This window comes from Mobula birostris, chromosome 17 (assembly GCF_030028105.1).
Source record: "Mobula birostris isolate sMobBir1 chromosome 17, sMobBir1.hap1, whole genome shotgun sequence".
In the NCBI taxonomy this organism is placed as follows: domain Eukaryota; kingdom Metazoa; phylum Chordata; class Chondrichthyes; order Myliobatiformes; family Myliobatidae; genus Mobula; species Mobula birostris.
Window position 1 is genome coordinate 14,465,400 of NC_092386.1, and position 15,579 is coordinate 14,480,978.

Genomic DNA, 15,579 nt, shown 5'->3' on the forward strand with positions numbered 1-15,579 from the left:
TGTGTCTTATGGTCTTCTAATACGAGAGAAAAGACTACTAATGTAAAATTCATATCAATTTTGTGTGCGCGCACAACTGGCCCAAGCCGATTTGGAGAAAACAAGAGAGGCTTCAATCTGGGCCCGGAGCAAGTCGCTGGGCAGTGTGTTCTAGGCCCGGAGCTTTTTGCCGCCGTGGTGCCTGGGTCTTAGTGCGAGTGTTTGGACAACTTAAGCAATACACTGGAAAGACAGGGCGTCAGGATCGGAGGCAAGGGCCGATTTCACTCACCCTTCAGCGATGGCTACGCATCCCTCCATGGCGTTGAGGCTATGAAGACTATGCCCAACTGCTGTGCTCTGTGCCCGCTGATATAATGGACTGATACCAAGGCTTGGGCCTACTCCTGGCTGCCCTGGGATTCGGGTCTGAAGACTCATTTTTGTTTGGAATGTTGCTCGCTTCTGTTGTTTGCAAGATTTGTGGGTTTTTCTGTACATCAGGTGATGGTCTTCATTTTATTTTTTCTTTGTTGGGTTCTTTTGGGCTTCTGGCTTTGCGGCTACCCGTAAGCAAACAAATCTCAAGGTTGAACAGCATCTATGGAAAAAACCACAGTTGACATTTCAGGCCAAAACCCTTCGTCAAAATGTCGACTGTGCTTTTTTTCCACAGATGCTGCCTGGCCTGCTGAGTTCCTCCAGCATTTTGTGTGTGTGTTGCTCAGATTTCCAGCATCTGCAGATTTTTCTCTTGTTTGAAATCTCAAGGTTGTATAATTTATCCATTCTTTGATAATAAATGTACTTTGAAATCCTTTGTGCGGGGGGGGAGGTCAACTGATTCTACTGCAATTCCTTGATGCCCGATCCGCATCTGTCTTTATCTGTGGGCAGCACAGTGCTTGACAGCACCACGGATCACTGACCGGGTTTCAATTCCTGTAAGAAATATGTACATTCTCCCTGTAACCACTTGGGTTTTCTCCCACAAACATACAGGTTCAGACGATTCAGAAGGAGCTATGGATAGAGCCAAGGCAGATACTTAAGGGAAAGCTGACGGGGGAAACTGCTTCACTCAGAGGGTGGTGAGGGTGTGGAATGAGTTGCCAGTGGAATTGGTGGATGCGGATTTGATTTCAACATGTATTAGAAGTTGGGATGGGAAGGGAATGGAGGGCCGTGTTCCCAGTTCTGGTTGATGGGACTAGGTGGAATACTGGACTAGATGGGCCAAAGAGCCTGTTTCTGTGTTGGCTGTCTCCATAATCCTGGAAAATCTGAGCTGATGCATTTTGGGATGTCTAAAGGAAAGGTCAGTGAATTGTAAGACTAAAGGAAGTACCCAGAACCCCTGAAGACGGCAGCAGTAGATAAGGTGGTTGAGAAGGTGTATGGAATGCGTGCCTTTATTGGCTGGGGTGCAAAACGTAAAGGTAAAGAGCTTAAGGTACAACTATGTAAAACATTAGGTTGATTTATTTGTCACGTGTATTATATCAAAACACAGTGAAATGCGTTGTTTGTGCTAACAATTAACACAACCCAAGGATGAGCCTACAAGTGCCGCCACACATTCTGGCACCAATACAACATGCCCATCAGCTTCGGCTACTGACATAACGGTTGACAGCTCTGGCCACCAGACTACCGAGGTATACGGAGGCACGACTAGGAACCGCAAGGATACAGCGCCAAGCCCTCAAGCTCCCAGGCCTCTGGTAGAGGACGCAAGATTGAGGGAAAAATACACATACACACCACCCATGAGGGGTGAGAAAAAAAAGTTATATATAAAATAAGTAGTGCCAAAAAAAAAGAGCAAGATGGACTGTTCACAACTCTGATGGTGGAGGAGAAGCTGTTCCTTAAACATTGAGTGTGTGTCTCCAGGCTCCTGTACCTCCTCCCTGTTAGTAGTAATGAGAAGAGGGCTTGTCCTGGATGGTGGTGGTCCTTAATGATGGATGCCACTCTCCTGAGGGATCAACTTTTAACGATGAAGCTGGCGAGGCTAGTGCCCATGATGGAGCTGGTTGAGTTTACAACCCTCTGCAGCATCTTCCGATCCTGTGTGGTGGCCGCTCCATATTAGACAGTGAAGCAACCTATCAGAATGCTCTCCACACAGTACGTCTGTAGGAATTTTTGTTAAGAGTCTTTGGTGGCGTATCAAATCGTGCTTACAACTTTTAATTTAGTAAACTAGGTTTCATATCCTCCTTGCATTATGGCAGTAACGCTTGGCTGTCTGCTGTTGTGTTTCTCAGGGAACTGCCCGACGGAGCACATTACCTGGCATGTGACTTGGACTCTGCACTAGATCTGCTGGACTCTTCAGATCTGCAGGAGAAAGTGGACCTAGTCTGGATAATCGGGGGCAGTGCTCTCTATAAGGTACTGTGTAAAACTTGTACTGCTCTATCTATAATCATCAGATCTTCCAGAAACTACACGGCTAACTTCAACATCTTTACAGCCAGCTACGTGCAAGTTATTACTGCTGCAATTTGTTGCAGGTTTATTATTTTATAGTTTTTTATTATTTAGCTATATAGTGTGGAATAGGCCCTTCCTTTGAGCTGCGCCGCCGCAGGAAGCCCAACAACTCCAATTTAACCCTAACCTAATTACAGGACAACTTATAATAACCAAAAAACATACTCAGTATGTCTTTGGACTGTGGGAGGAAACCAGAGTACCCAGGGAAACTTGTGCATTCCTCGGGCAGGGCATACAGAGACTCCTTAGAGAAGATACCAGGATTATTCCAATTGTTATCTGATACCTGATAATGTCCTTTGGGATGGGCTACTGTTGAATGAGGCAGACTAAGAAAATATGAAAATGAGACAACTCAAGGATAAAGGTGTGGGTGGGGGACATTTGCTTGGACGTGAAGGAATCGGGGATAATCCTGGGAACTAGACCAGTGATTCTCACGTCAGTGGTAGGGAAGTTACTGGAAAGGATTCTTTGGGATAGGAATTATGAGCATTTGGAAAACCATGGCCTAATTAGGGAGAGGCAGCATAGCTTTTTGCGGGGCAAGTCATGTCTTACTTGATGGAGTTTTTTTAACATGGTGATGAGGGTGACTGATGGATGTAGAACTGTGTTTTTCAGTAAGGTGTTTGACAAGGTCCCTCATGGGAGGTTCATCCAGAAGATTAAGATGCATGGGATCCATGGTGAATTGGCCGTTTGGGTTCAGAACTGGCTTGCCCATAGGGTACAGAAGGTAGTGGTCAAAGCGACTTATTCTTGCTGGAAGTCTGTGATTAGTGGTGGTCTGCAGTCTGTACTGGGACCCCAACTGTTTGTCATGTATATAAGTGGCCTGAATGAAAATATAGGTGGGTTGTTTACCAGATGGCAGAGGGGAAGAAGCTGTTCCTAAAACGTGGAGTGTGTGTCTTTAGACTCTTCTACCTCCTCCGAGATGGAAGCAATGAGAAGAAGGCATGTCCTGGGTGTAGAGACACTTCTGTGTCTTTTTGAGGCATCCTCTTTTGAAGATATCCTCGATGCTGAGGGGGCTAGTGCCCATGATGGGGCTGGCTTAATTTGATCATCATTCTAATAACGCTATATGTTTACAACAGATACAAGAAAGTCTGCAGATGCTGGAAATCCAAAGCAACACACACAAAATGCTAGAGAACCTCAGGAGGTCAGTCCTGAAGAAGTGTCACAGCCCAAAACGTCGACTGACTCTTTTCCATTGAAGTTGCCCTGGCCTGCTGAGTTCCTCCGGCATTTTGTGTGTGTTGCTTTGTTTATCACAGTTGCTTGGTTTACTAGAGCCAAGGGGGGCAGTTTTTGAAATGAGAGACAATGCCTTTCGTTTAAATTTTTATTTATGCTTCCTATTAGATCTATAGTTGGCAGCTGTAACTAGCTGGAACAGTCTTTGCTACACCTTTATGCAGTTATCTTGGGCACCCGTTTTCACGGTAACGCTTCTAATCGAATTGTGGCTTTAATGCTTACAAAAAACATTCATTTTAATGAACTCTTAAAATTGTCTTTTCCCAATTTTATTTAAATTCCCTGGTTTTTGCATAAAGCCATCAGCCAAATGGCTACAAAGGAAACTGACTTTTAAAGATAAAAGGATTGCATTTTGTAATTTGTTTTCTGTCTATGATCCCTTTGTCCACATCCATGACTAATCACTTTGATGTTCTCTATTGTGCCTTCCATGAGCTGGCTGCCTAACTTAAGCAGTCTATTGGTTTGGATTGATATTGAATTAAAAGATCATTGCATGCAGTCGGACCTTGCTTTTGATGAGGTGAAAGCTGCTCATTTCAAAAGAAATGTATAATTGTTAAGTCATTTGGATTGCAAATGGACAACAAAGACAGTGTGAGAAAGCACTGCACTCAAAATGCTGGAGGAACTCAGCAGGACAGGCAGCGTCCAGTGGAAAAGAGTGAATAGTTGACGTTTCAGGCTGAGACCCCTCGTCAGACCCAAAACATCAACTGTGCACTCTTTTCCATAGATGTTGCCTGACCTACTGAGTTCCTCCAGCATCCTGTGTGTGTTGCTCTGGATTTCCAGTGTCTGCACATTTTCTCGAGTTTATGAGAAAACAACTCTCAGTATTGCAGTAAAACCCAGTTCCCTACTCGCTCTAAATCCTTCTGCCCCTAATTAGTGACACTACCAGTACTGTATCTCCTGTAAGTGATTTGATGTACAAAAGAATCCAGAGAAATTGAGCTTTAGTGCACACAAAAATGCTGGAGGAACTCAGCAGGTCAGGCAGCCATGTATGGAAATGTTTTGGGCCGTGACCCTTCATCGGGACTGAGAAGGAAGGATGCCAGAGTTAAAAGGTGGGGGGAGGGGAGGGCAATAGATGAAGCCAGGTGGGTGGGAAAGATCAAGGGCTGGAAAGGAAGGAATTTGACAGGAGTCAGGCCATTGAAGGAGGGGACCCAGGGGAGTGATAGGCAGGTGAGAAGCAAAAGATCAACGTGAAGAATAGAGTCAGAACATTACAGCACAGAAACAGGCTCTTCAGCCCATCTAGACCATGTTGAACTATTATTGTACCTTGTCCCATTGACCATTTCCTCTTCCTCTGCCAAGAGCTTTAAAGAAAAGATTTTTTTTAAACATTGATCAAGGGCTATAACCATAACTTTGGCTAAACTCTGGTGTTTTGGGAGGAAGGAAGAGAGGATAATCCATTCTGTATTTTTTATCTGCAGTGTATAAAAATCTAGGAATATTTTATACTGCAGCAGCAAGTTGTCTTTATTTAAATTTCAAATTGAGTCTACAATATGGTTGTAGAATAATCATGCTTATCCGTGAAGTTTCCTTTTATCTGGATTTGTACAACCTTGAGCAGCCACTTTTGCAGTCAGTCACCTTTCAATCAAACATTGACAAACAATGAATACACATACAGCAGCTTTGATTGCAAAGCAGCATCTAAATCCAGCTAGTAAAACTGTGCTTTAACACAGAAATTCCAGTCCATCCCAGTGTCCTTCAAAGCCTGATAATGACTTCACGACAGTGGAAACTACATTTGTGTTGATTTATTGTTGTCAAACGTATCAAGAAACAGTGAAGAGCTTGTCTTGCATACTGTTCGTACAGATCAGATCATTACACAGTGTATTGGGGTAGAACAAGGTAAAACAAAAAGAAGGCTTAAAAGCTACAGAGAAAGTGTGCACACACAAAGCTGGAGGAACTCAGCAGGCCAGGCAGCATCTATGGAAAAGAGTAAGCAGTCGACGTTTCAGGCCGAGACCCTTCAGCAGTATAGGAGAGAAAGTGCAGTGCTGGCAAATGATAAAGTGCAAGAGGTAAAGTAAAAGTGCTTCATCTTCTGTGTTAGTTCCCTGTAGAGCAGAGAGACCGAGGGGTACAGGAACTTGGTTCCCTGGAAGTGACAAAACGGTGGTGAAGGAAGCATTGGTATGTTTGCCTGCTGTCATTGAGTACAAGAGTTGGCATGGGTTATGCTCTACAAGACATCGGTAAAGTCCCATATGAAGTACTGTCTGCCGTTCTAGTTGCCCTGTAGGAAGGACGTCATCAAACTGGAGAGAGTGCAAAAGAAATTTGCAAGGATGTGACCAAGACTGGAGGGCTTGCTATAAGGAGAGGCTGGGACCTTTTTCCCTGGAGTATAGGAGGTTGAGGGGTGTAGGTGAAGCAAATAGCCAAAGCCTTTTCCCCAAGGTAGGGAATCCTAAAACCAGAGGGTATGGTTTAAAATGAGAGTGGAAAGATTTCAAAAGGACTTGAGGGCCACCTTTCTCACAGAGTGGTGAGTGTTTGCATCTGGAGAAAGTGATACTGGTGAGTACAATTACACCATTTAAAAGATATTTGAATGGTTATGTGGATAAGAAAGGCTTAGACTCTAAGCAGGGGTTTCCAACCTTTTTTATGCCATGGACCCCTGCCATTAACGGAGCGGTCCATAGATCCCAGGTTGGGAACCCCTGGTTTAGAGGGGTATGGACCCAGTGCAGGCAAATAGGACTAGCTTAGATAGGCAACTTGGTCAGTTTGGATGTGCTGGCCCAGACAGCTTATTTATGTGCCATGTGCCTCTCTGACTCTTAATTTTGGGTTGTACTTCACTGGCTGTGAACGATCTGGAATATTTTGTGTTCATGAACGGCCGTACACAAGTTTATTTTTGCTGTAGTGGTTATTCGTCTTGCTTTTTTTTTTTGGGTTGATGCAGACCTTGGCCTTGACATGTGGGCCTGGCTGGGACGATTGGCCTGCAGATGCGAACTCAATCTCTCCCTGTGCACAGCACCACAACTCAAGGTGCTGGGGGAACTCAGCAGGCCAGGCAGCATCTGTGAAAAGGAATAGTCAATGATTTGGACCCTTCATCAGGACATCTCCCAATGCAGCAAGCCTCAATCCCCCTGCTGTGCAAAGATCCTCAATGTCATAGGTTGCATAAGGGAGCCTTCAATCAACGAGAATGTCAGGTTGGAGGGGGGGAAATGACTCGTCCAAAAAGAGTTTCGGCATCCAATGTAGATAGTTTTGTTACTTTAAGTAGGTTTTTTTTATTTACAAGTGAACCTGAAGACCCACAAGTGTCAGGGAGTTGATTATAATTTGTTTGAATGCTCTATTAATCTTATGTTTGTTAAGTGATTACACTTGTAAAATGGAAACAGCAATGCCAAAGAATGGAAGAGCAGTACTACAAATAAAGATCGTCTGTCTGGGAGCCTTCGTGCTTCACCATGGCCTAAAAATGAGAAAAGCCAATAAAAAGCAAACTATGAGTCAGAAAGCCACAGTCTCCAAGGACATTAATATTAAAGACTTCACTGCTCTCCATCCCCTTTCAAGGACATTCTGTGTAGGAGTTCAGAGAAAACAAAGATTCTAGGTCCTTTTGAAGGCAGCGAGACACCAACTGCTGTTGTTAGCTGCGTCATTGTCCAATTGAGCATAACGTTGCTGGAACTCAGTTTGGTTAATAGATTTCCTTCTGTAGCTGAGAGTTTGATTTTCTAGCAATTAATGGTTGTTGATAAAATTTTAATAACTTTTTATTGGGCAAAATACCTCGTTTATTGTGTAATTGAAAAGCTGTTTATTGAAAGTAGTTTTACCAAAATTCAAAGTAAAATTTATTATCAGAGTACATACATATCTCCACGTACACCCCTGTGATTCTTTTTCCTGCGGACATACTCCGCAAATCTATAGAACAGTAACTGTAAACAGGATCAATGAAAGAGCGAGAGCGGAGAAGACAATAAACTGCAAATGAATAGCAATAAATAACAAGAGCGTGAAATTACAAGATAAAGAGTCCTTACAGTGAGATCATTGACTGTGAGAACATCTGAAAAGATGAGTATAGTTATCCTCTTTTATTCAAGATCCTGATGGTTGAGGGGTAGTAGCTTTTCTTGAACCTGGTGGTGCAAGTCCTGAGGTACTTGTGCTTTCTATCTGAAGGCAGCAGCGAGAAAAGAGCATGGCCTGGGTGGTGAGGATCTTTGACGGATGCTGCTTTCCTACAACAGCGTTTCATGTAGATGTGCTCAATCATTGGGAGGGTTTTACCTGTGATGTACTGGGATGAATCCACTGCCTTTCACAGGATTTTCTACAAAAGCATTGGTGTTCAAATTACTGCCAGTCAGTCAGTACACTTTCCACCGCACATCTGTGCAAGTTTGTCAAGGTTTTGATGTTATGCCGAATCTCCGTAGTCCATTTCAATGGACTGAATTAGCCATTTCTTATAACCCTCAGGAGGTCTGGTGTGTCCCTCTGTGTGCATTCTGAAACGGGATCCCTGGACTACTACAGAGAAACACCACCTCCCTGCAGTTCAGATAGAAAGTTGCCCTCTGGATCTATGCCAGTTTGCCTGGTACTCAGTCAGCAACTGGAGAATGAGACAGGCAAGTTTTAAAGGCAATTTACAATTTGAATTGGGTGCTATAAATCAAAGTTCAAAGTAAATGTATATCACCATATACAACCTTGAGATTCATCTTATCGCAGGCATTCACAGCAAACACCAGAAACACAATAGAATCAATGGAAACCTACTCAACAGGATGGATAAACAAGCAAGGTGCTAAAGACAACAAACTGTGGAAATACAAAAAGAAAAAAATAACAATAAATAGTAATCAAGAATATGAGATGAGGAGGAGCTGAAAGCGAGTCATAGTTAGTGAGAACAGTTCAGTGACGGGCTCTCCCCTGGTTTAGGGGCCTGATGGGAGAGGAGTATTAGCTGTTCCTGAAGCCGGCAGTGCACGTCCTGAAGCTGCTGTAGCACTTTCATGATGGCAGCATTGAGAAGAGAGCATGTCCTGGGTGCGGGGGGTCCCCGATGATGTCACTAACATGTATGCCATAAAATTCGTTGTTCTGTGGCAGCAGTACAGTGAAATACATTAAAATAACTAGGTTACAGTGAGAAATATATTAATAAATTGTGCAAAATGAGAGCAAATGAGTGAGGTAGTGTCCATGAGTTCAGAAATCTGATGGCAGAGGGAAAAGAGCTGTTTCAAAAATGTTGAGTGTGCATATTTCCATAAGACATAGGAGCAGAATTAGGCTATTCAGCCCATCGAGTCTGCTCTGCCATCCTTCATGGCTGATTTATTATCTCTCAACCCTATTCTCCTGCCTCCTCCCTGTAACCTTTGATGCCCTCACTAATCAAGAACCTATCAACCTACACTTTAAATATACCCAATGATTTGGCCTCCACAGCCATCTGAAAGCAGCATCCATCATCAAGGAATCCACCAACCAGGCCACGCCCTCTTCTTGCTGCTACCATTAGGCTGGAGGTACAGGAGCCTTAGGTCCCACACCACTAGGTTCAGGGACAGTTGTTACCCCTCGACCATCAGGCTCCTGAACCAGCGTGGGTAACTTCACTCACTGCAACTCTGATCTGATTCCACAATTTATATACTCACTTTCAAGGACTCATATTCTCTGTATTATTCAATCAATCAATCAATTAATTAATTAGTTCACTATTTGTCGTCTTTTGCACATTGGTTGATTGTGTAGAGTTTTTCATAAATTGGTATTTCTTTATTTTGCTGTAAATACCTGCAAGAAAATGAAATATTCATACTTTCAGAATAAATATATTTTGACAAATATAGAGCTAGTGTGCTGTCTGGCCAAGTGGTCCTCCTTCCATTTTGTCATCTGCTTCTTGCCCAGAATCGGAAATTTATTGTTTGTCAGTGGTTCTGCAAAGCTTCCTAACCAGTTGAATTAGCATAGCTAGCACTATGTTGATGTAAAATGTGAAGAAACGTATATATTCAAATCCCTGTTTACTGAGTTGGTGTTCTACTGAAGTTATCATCTTCACTCTGTATGTGATAGTGGAATGTATGGGACCATGAATCAATGAAACCTGGTAGTTGGAAAGAGAGAACCCTTCAGCAGCGCTGACTTTAAAACTACTTTTCCAGGAGGCCTTTGAAAGCCCAGCTTCACACCGGCTATTTGTGACTCGTATTCTTCAGGACTTTGAAAGTGATACATTCATACCTGAGATAAACTTGAATAAGTTCAAACTGCTTCCTGAGTAAGTAATTCTGTTCCAACAGTCAATCTATGATGAAGTCCTCCCTGAAATTCCAGTATTTGAGAGATTGCTGTGCGTGATAATCTAGTTTCTGGGAATCATCATTGTCTCTTGATTTAGGATTGTATCTGCGTTCATCTTCACTGATTCCTGATTATGGTTTTAGATTTGGTCTATCAAGTCTGCTCTGCCATTTCATCATGGCTGATCCATTTTCCTCTCAGCCCCAATCTCCTGCCTTCTTCCTGCATCCCTTCATGCCCTGACCAATCAAGAATCTATCAAACTCTGCCTTAAATATACATAAAGACTTGGCCTCCACAGCTGCCTGTGGAAATGAATTCCACGCATGAATAATTCCAAGTTTAGGGATAAAGGTACAGTTATAGAACAATATAGCACCAACAGACCCTTCAGCCTATCCATCCTTGCTGACCACGGTACTCATCCCAATTTCCTGCATTCATCTCATATCCCTTCAATCTGCACTCACCATGAACTTGACCAAGTGCTTTTCATTAAATAATACCATTGCATCTGCTCCATCCACTTCCTCTGGCAGCTCATTGTAGATGCTCACCACCCTCTGTGAAAATAATGCCCTCAAATCCCTGAATTTATTACCCCCTTAGTTTTGAGCTCCCATTCCCTGGGGAAAAGACTGTTCACCTTATCTCTGCTTCTCATATTTTCAAACACATCTGTAAGGTTATCGCTCATTCTCCCACGTTCCATGGAATAAAGACCTAACCTGCCCAACCTCTCCCTGCAACTCGTGCCCTCTCGTCCAGGCACCACCCTGTATTTCCCCTCTGCCTGCTTTCCAATTTAACCAAGCCTTTGGGTGACCAAAACTACACAGTGCTCCATTGTGTACCTTAACCAATGACTTTGACAAACTCAAAAGATAATCAGAATCATATTCACAGACGTGACTTGCCTACAAGGCAGTTTTAATTAAAACTTACTGCACCGATTATAGTGAGGCAGTGCAGGTGTCCCTCCGTTTGGTAGCATTCAATCCGCAAAAATCGATCCATTTCACAAAAGCATAGCCCTGGAAAATTCAGTGATAGCATCTTATCAGAGGCGCACATCGCCACGTCTGTTGATTAAGGACTTTTTTTTTCTCAGGAATCCAAATCTCGGGTCAGATAATTTTCCCTTCCCATAATCCCGAAAGTGACTGTCAGGGATTGGGGTTGTTATGGGAATGGGGAGAGAGATCTGATGAGGTGCAGGGATTTACTCTGGAGCTACTAGTGCAGGGGCCCAAACCAGTAAGTGGGTGGGAGATCTGTATTCTGGGAAATCAGTGAAAGGTTCTTTCCTTTAGAGGATGAATGAATAACAGTCAGATATTTTTCCACTGAACCACAGAAGGGCAGTTATGTAATCAAACACATTTAAATCTTTCTGTTAAGTGCTTCTCTGCAATAAGCGATAGAGAGCAAAATCCAGGTGCTAATTAAAATAAAGATTTAAAGAGCTTTATTTGTTACGTGTACATCAAAATACAGTCCTTCACATCAAATTAAATCAGTGAGGATTGTGCCGGGCAGCCCGCAAGTGTCGCCACGTTTCTGGCGCCAACTTAGCATGCCCACAACTTGCTGACCTCCAACCCATACAGTACTGTGCAAGTGTCTTTCCATAATATGTGGCTACAGTGCCGCAGACCTGTACAGTACTGTACATCTTCAGAATGTGGGAGGAAACCAGAGCACCTGGAGAAAGCCCACGTAGTCACGGAGAGGACGTACAAACTCCTTACACGCAGAAGCGAGAATTGGACCGCAATCTTACAGCTGGTGCTATAAAGAACTGTGCTGACTACTATGCTACTGGGCCACCTGTATGTTAAGAAGATTAATAGGAGCTGTGTAGAAACCTGTTCTGTGACCTTGATGTCTTGAAACAATCTCCACTACATTGTCATTTTCAGTAATGCTTCCCTAGGGTAGAAGTATATGGGATGAGCTCCCTTTGTTCTAAAATTTAAAATGGTCTGACCCCATCTTAGCTGCGTCTCATTGCCGAATGAAGCACTTGGGTCAGCAGTGTTGTGCTGTCCCTTTTAATTCTGCTATTACAATGTTCTGAACACCCTTCTGATTCTTGTTAAGGTGCTTTGTGATTTTTACACAGGTTCCCTGATGTACCTACAGGTATTCAAGAGGAGAACGGGATCCAGTTCAAATATGAGGTTTATGAAAGAATCACCTCTGCATAGTGGAAAGGAAATCTATGCAGACATACAGATAAATGGTTGGCATTTCAAAAATAGCTGAAGTTTTAATTTTTATGGAAATTATTAAGAATGAGTAAAATTCTATAAGCATCTTGAAGAACAGGAACATTATTTTGGAAGACAGAAAGCATCATTTGATTTCCTCCAGCATTTCCAACTTGGGCCATCAGGATTGACCAGGACTGCAACAGAACCAGCCTCGTGGATCTTACGGCCATATCAAGGGACAACTGACCCTTCATCTCTCTGTCGAGTCTCCTCACCATCTGCAGAGAATCTCCTCAGAAGGGGAGTACAATGGGGTCACATCCATGTGTCTGGATCCCCAACAACATGAGCTTGACACCAACCGGGAAAGCGTATTCTGTTCAGGTGTCCCACCATCCTCCACTGCTCTAACTGCCGATAGGAGCACTTCCACTGCAGTCCACACATCAGCCTGAGCGGGAATGTGCCCAAGGTCTTCCATTGCCACGAGATTAGAGTCATGGTGGTTGTGACTGAACAGCTTTGTTAGAGTTCTGATGGGACTGTGATCAAGCTCCCCCATTACCACTGAGTCAGACTCACGCACTCTGGATACAACAGCTTCGTTAGAGTTCTGATGGTCCCCTGTTGCCACAAGATCAGATTCAAGCTGGCATGAGTTGAGTTCTGGACCATGTTGACAGCAGCATTTCAAGAAGGCAAGTTGCCATCCCCTTCCGGGTGAAGGGAATTACTAATAAATCCTGCTCATGCCCTTGCATCCTTGTGTCAGGAATTTAGTTTTATTCTCTTACAGCGGAAATCTGCGTCTTGTGGTTGAGGTGTGAAAATAGAGGTGATTTTCCTGACTATTTTTCCTTTCAGATGAAGTTCCTGTGGTTGGTTATACGATAACTGTCGGTTCTCTGACCAGCAACACACATCAAAGTTGCTGGTGAACGCAGCAGGCCAGGCAGCATCTGTAGGAAGAGGTGCAGTCGACGTTTCAGGCCGAGACCCTTCGTCAGGACTAACTGAAGGAAGAGTGAGTAAGGTCACTCTTCCTTCAGTTAGTCCTGACGAAGGGTCTCGGCCTGAAACGTCGACTGCACCTCTTCCTACAGATGCTGCCTGGCCTGCTGCGTTCACCAGCAACTTTGATGTGTGTTGCTTGAATTTCCAGCATCTGCAGAATTCCCGTTGTTTGCGTTTAGGTTCTCTGGCCAGAGCTGTTTTCAGAGACGGCTCCTCACAGCCAGCAGTGTAGAGTCAGTGAGTGTGACCAATTGCATCAGGCAAGGTCAGACAATTGAACAGCAGTTGCTCACAAATATCTAACTGTAAGTGACATTTGTAAACAGTCTCTGTTTCAGTCACCACCTTTTGGTATCATTTACGGATGAAATGGTCAAAGTTTAATTCTGTTCAACCTGCTGCTTTTCTGAGAGAGGACAATAAAATTGATTCAATGTACATTTATTGTAAAGCAGTTTATAATTATGGAACCTTGAGATTTTTTTGCTTACAGTAGCCACAAAGCAAGAAACCCGAAAGAATCCAATTACTTAAAAATAAAAGGCCCACACTCAGTGCGCAAGAGGAAGGGGGAAAGAAAAACACAAATCTTGCAAACAATTGATTTGGACAACGACATTCAGAACCACATTGAGTCCTCAGAGCCGAACCCCGGAGAAGGCCCAAGGTCTCACTTATTGGTTCATCATATTAGCGGGCACAGAGCACAGCAGCAGGGGCAGTCTACATAGCTTCAGTGTCATGGAGAGAGGGTGAGCAAAACCTGCTCTCACTCCGGATCCCAACGCCCTGTCTTTTCTGTTTAAATTGACCAAACATTGGATTGTATCCAGGGACCATTGCAGCTAAAGGCTCTGGTGCCCGGGAAAGAGGAGTGAATATCGCAGAGAGAGCAAGCGAAGTCGGCTCTCAACCCCACTATCTGGGCCGCCATGTAAATTGTCTAGGACCCAGCTGCTGCAAAGGGCTCGGGGCCTAGACCATGTCACCCAGTAACTCACTTTGAATTAACATTCAAAGTTCAAAGTAAATTTATTATCAAAGTACATATACTTTATTATATACCTCCTGTACCTGATAAGTGGCCGCTGGCTGTATATTTGTGGTCTTCTGCTGCTGTGGCCCAGCCACCAAGGTTTGACATGTTGTGCATTCGGAGACGCTGCTCTGCACAGCACTTGTAACACATGCTGTCACATTTCTTTCTGCTTGAACCAGTCTGGCCATTCTCCGCTCTCATTAACAAGGCATTTTTGCCCACAGAAATACCACTTACATTTTTTTTGTCATTCGCACCATTCTTCATAAACTCTAGAGACTTTTGTGTATGAAATCCCAGAAGATCAGCAGATCCTGAGATGGTCATCCTTTTTTATGCCATGGACCAACATCATTAAGCAAGGAGTCTGTGAAGCCCAGGTTGGGAATACCTTTTCTAGGAACTGTTGTGCGTGAAAATCCTGAGGTAGCAGCAGTTTCTGTGATACTCAAACCACCCCATCTGGCACCAGCAAATCATTTTTCAGTCAAAGTCACTTGGATCACATTTCTTCCCCATTCTGTGTTTGACCAGTTGTGTACAACAACTGAACCCCTTGACTGTGTCTGCATGCTTTCATGCATTAAGTTTCTGCCACATGACCGGCTAACTAGATATTTGGATTAACAAGCAGGTGTAATCACTGAGTGTACCTTTGGGCTGAGGAGCTGGGAGAACTTCCCACAGTGAACTTGTACATCTCAGGATAACTTTCATTCTCCTCACTTTACTGGGTAACACAGTTTGTATCATCAGTGAAATTTATGTAGCAGGCCTTCACATCCATAAAATCTGGAAAAGATTTTAAAAAACCTTAAATGTTTTATGAGGATAGGGAGAAGGAGCTCGGACTTTTCTCTTTGGAGTGATGGAGGGTAAGAGGTGACTTGACAGATGCACAGATGATAAGCATAGATCAAGTGGACAACAGGTGCCTTTTACCCAGAGCAGAAACGTAACTATGAGAGGACATCCTTTAAGGTGATTGGAGAAAAGTGTAAGGGGGATGTCAGAGCAACAGACACTCTGCAGGCCGGGCAGCATCTATGGAAAAAAGTGCAGTTGACGTTTCGGGCTGAGACCCTTCGGCAGGACTGGAGAGAGAAACAATGAGTAGATTTAAAAGGTGGGGGAAGGGGAGAGAGAGGGGAGGTGATTGGTGAAACCAGAAGGGGGAGGGATGAAGTAAAGAGCTGGGAAGATGAT

At 43.7% G+C, this 15,579-nt stretch overlaps 1 protein-coding gene across 4 annotated transcripts in view; it reads left to right on the plus strand.

The window, feature by feature from the left end:
* The window catches only part of dhfr (dihydrofolate reductase), a 36,335-nt gene extending 23,071 nt beyond the window's left edge, over positions 1–13,264 (plus strand). For 2 of the 4 annotated variants that reach the window (XM_072281043.1, XM_072281044.1), the window contains exons 4-6: positions 2,253–2,379; positions 9,966–10,081; positions 12,230–13,264. In XM_072281043.1, coding sequence (XP_072137144.1) covers positions 2,253–2,379; positions 9,966–10,081; positions 12,230–12,314 — 328 coding nt within the window. In that variant the 3' untranslated portion in view covers positions 12,315–13,264. The remainder of the gene's footprint in view (positions 1–2,252; positions 2,380–9,965; positions 10,082–12,229) is intronic. The other 2 variants (XM_072281045.1, XM_072281046.1) reach the window with 2 other exon arrangements.
* Positions 13,265–15,579: the final 2,315 nt, after the last annotated feature.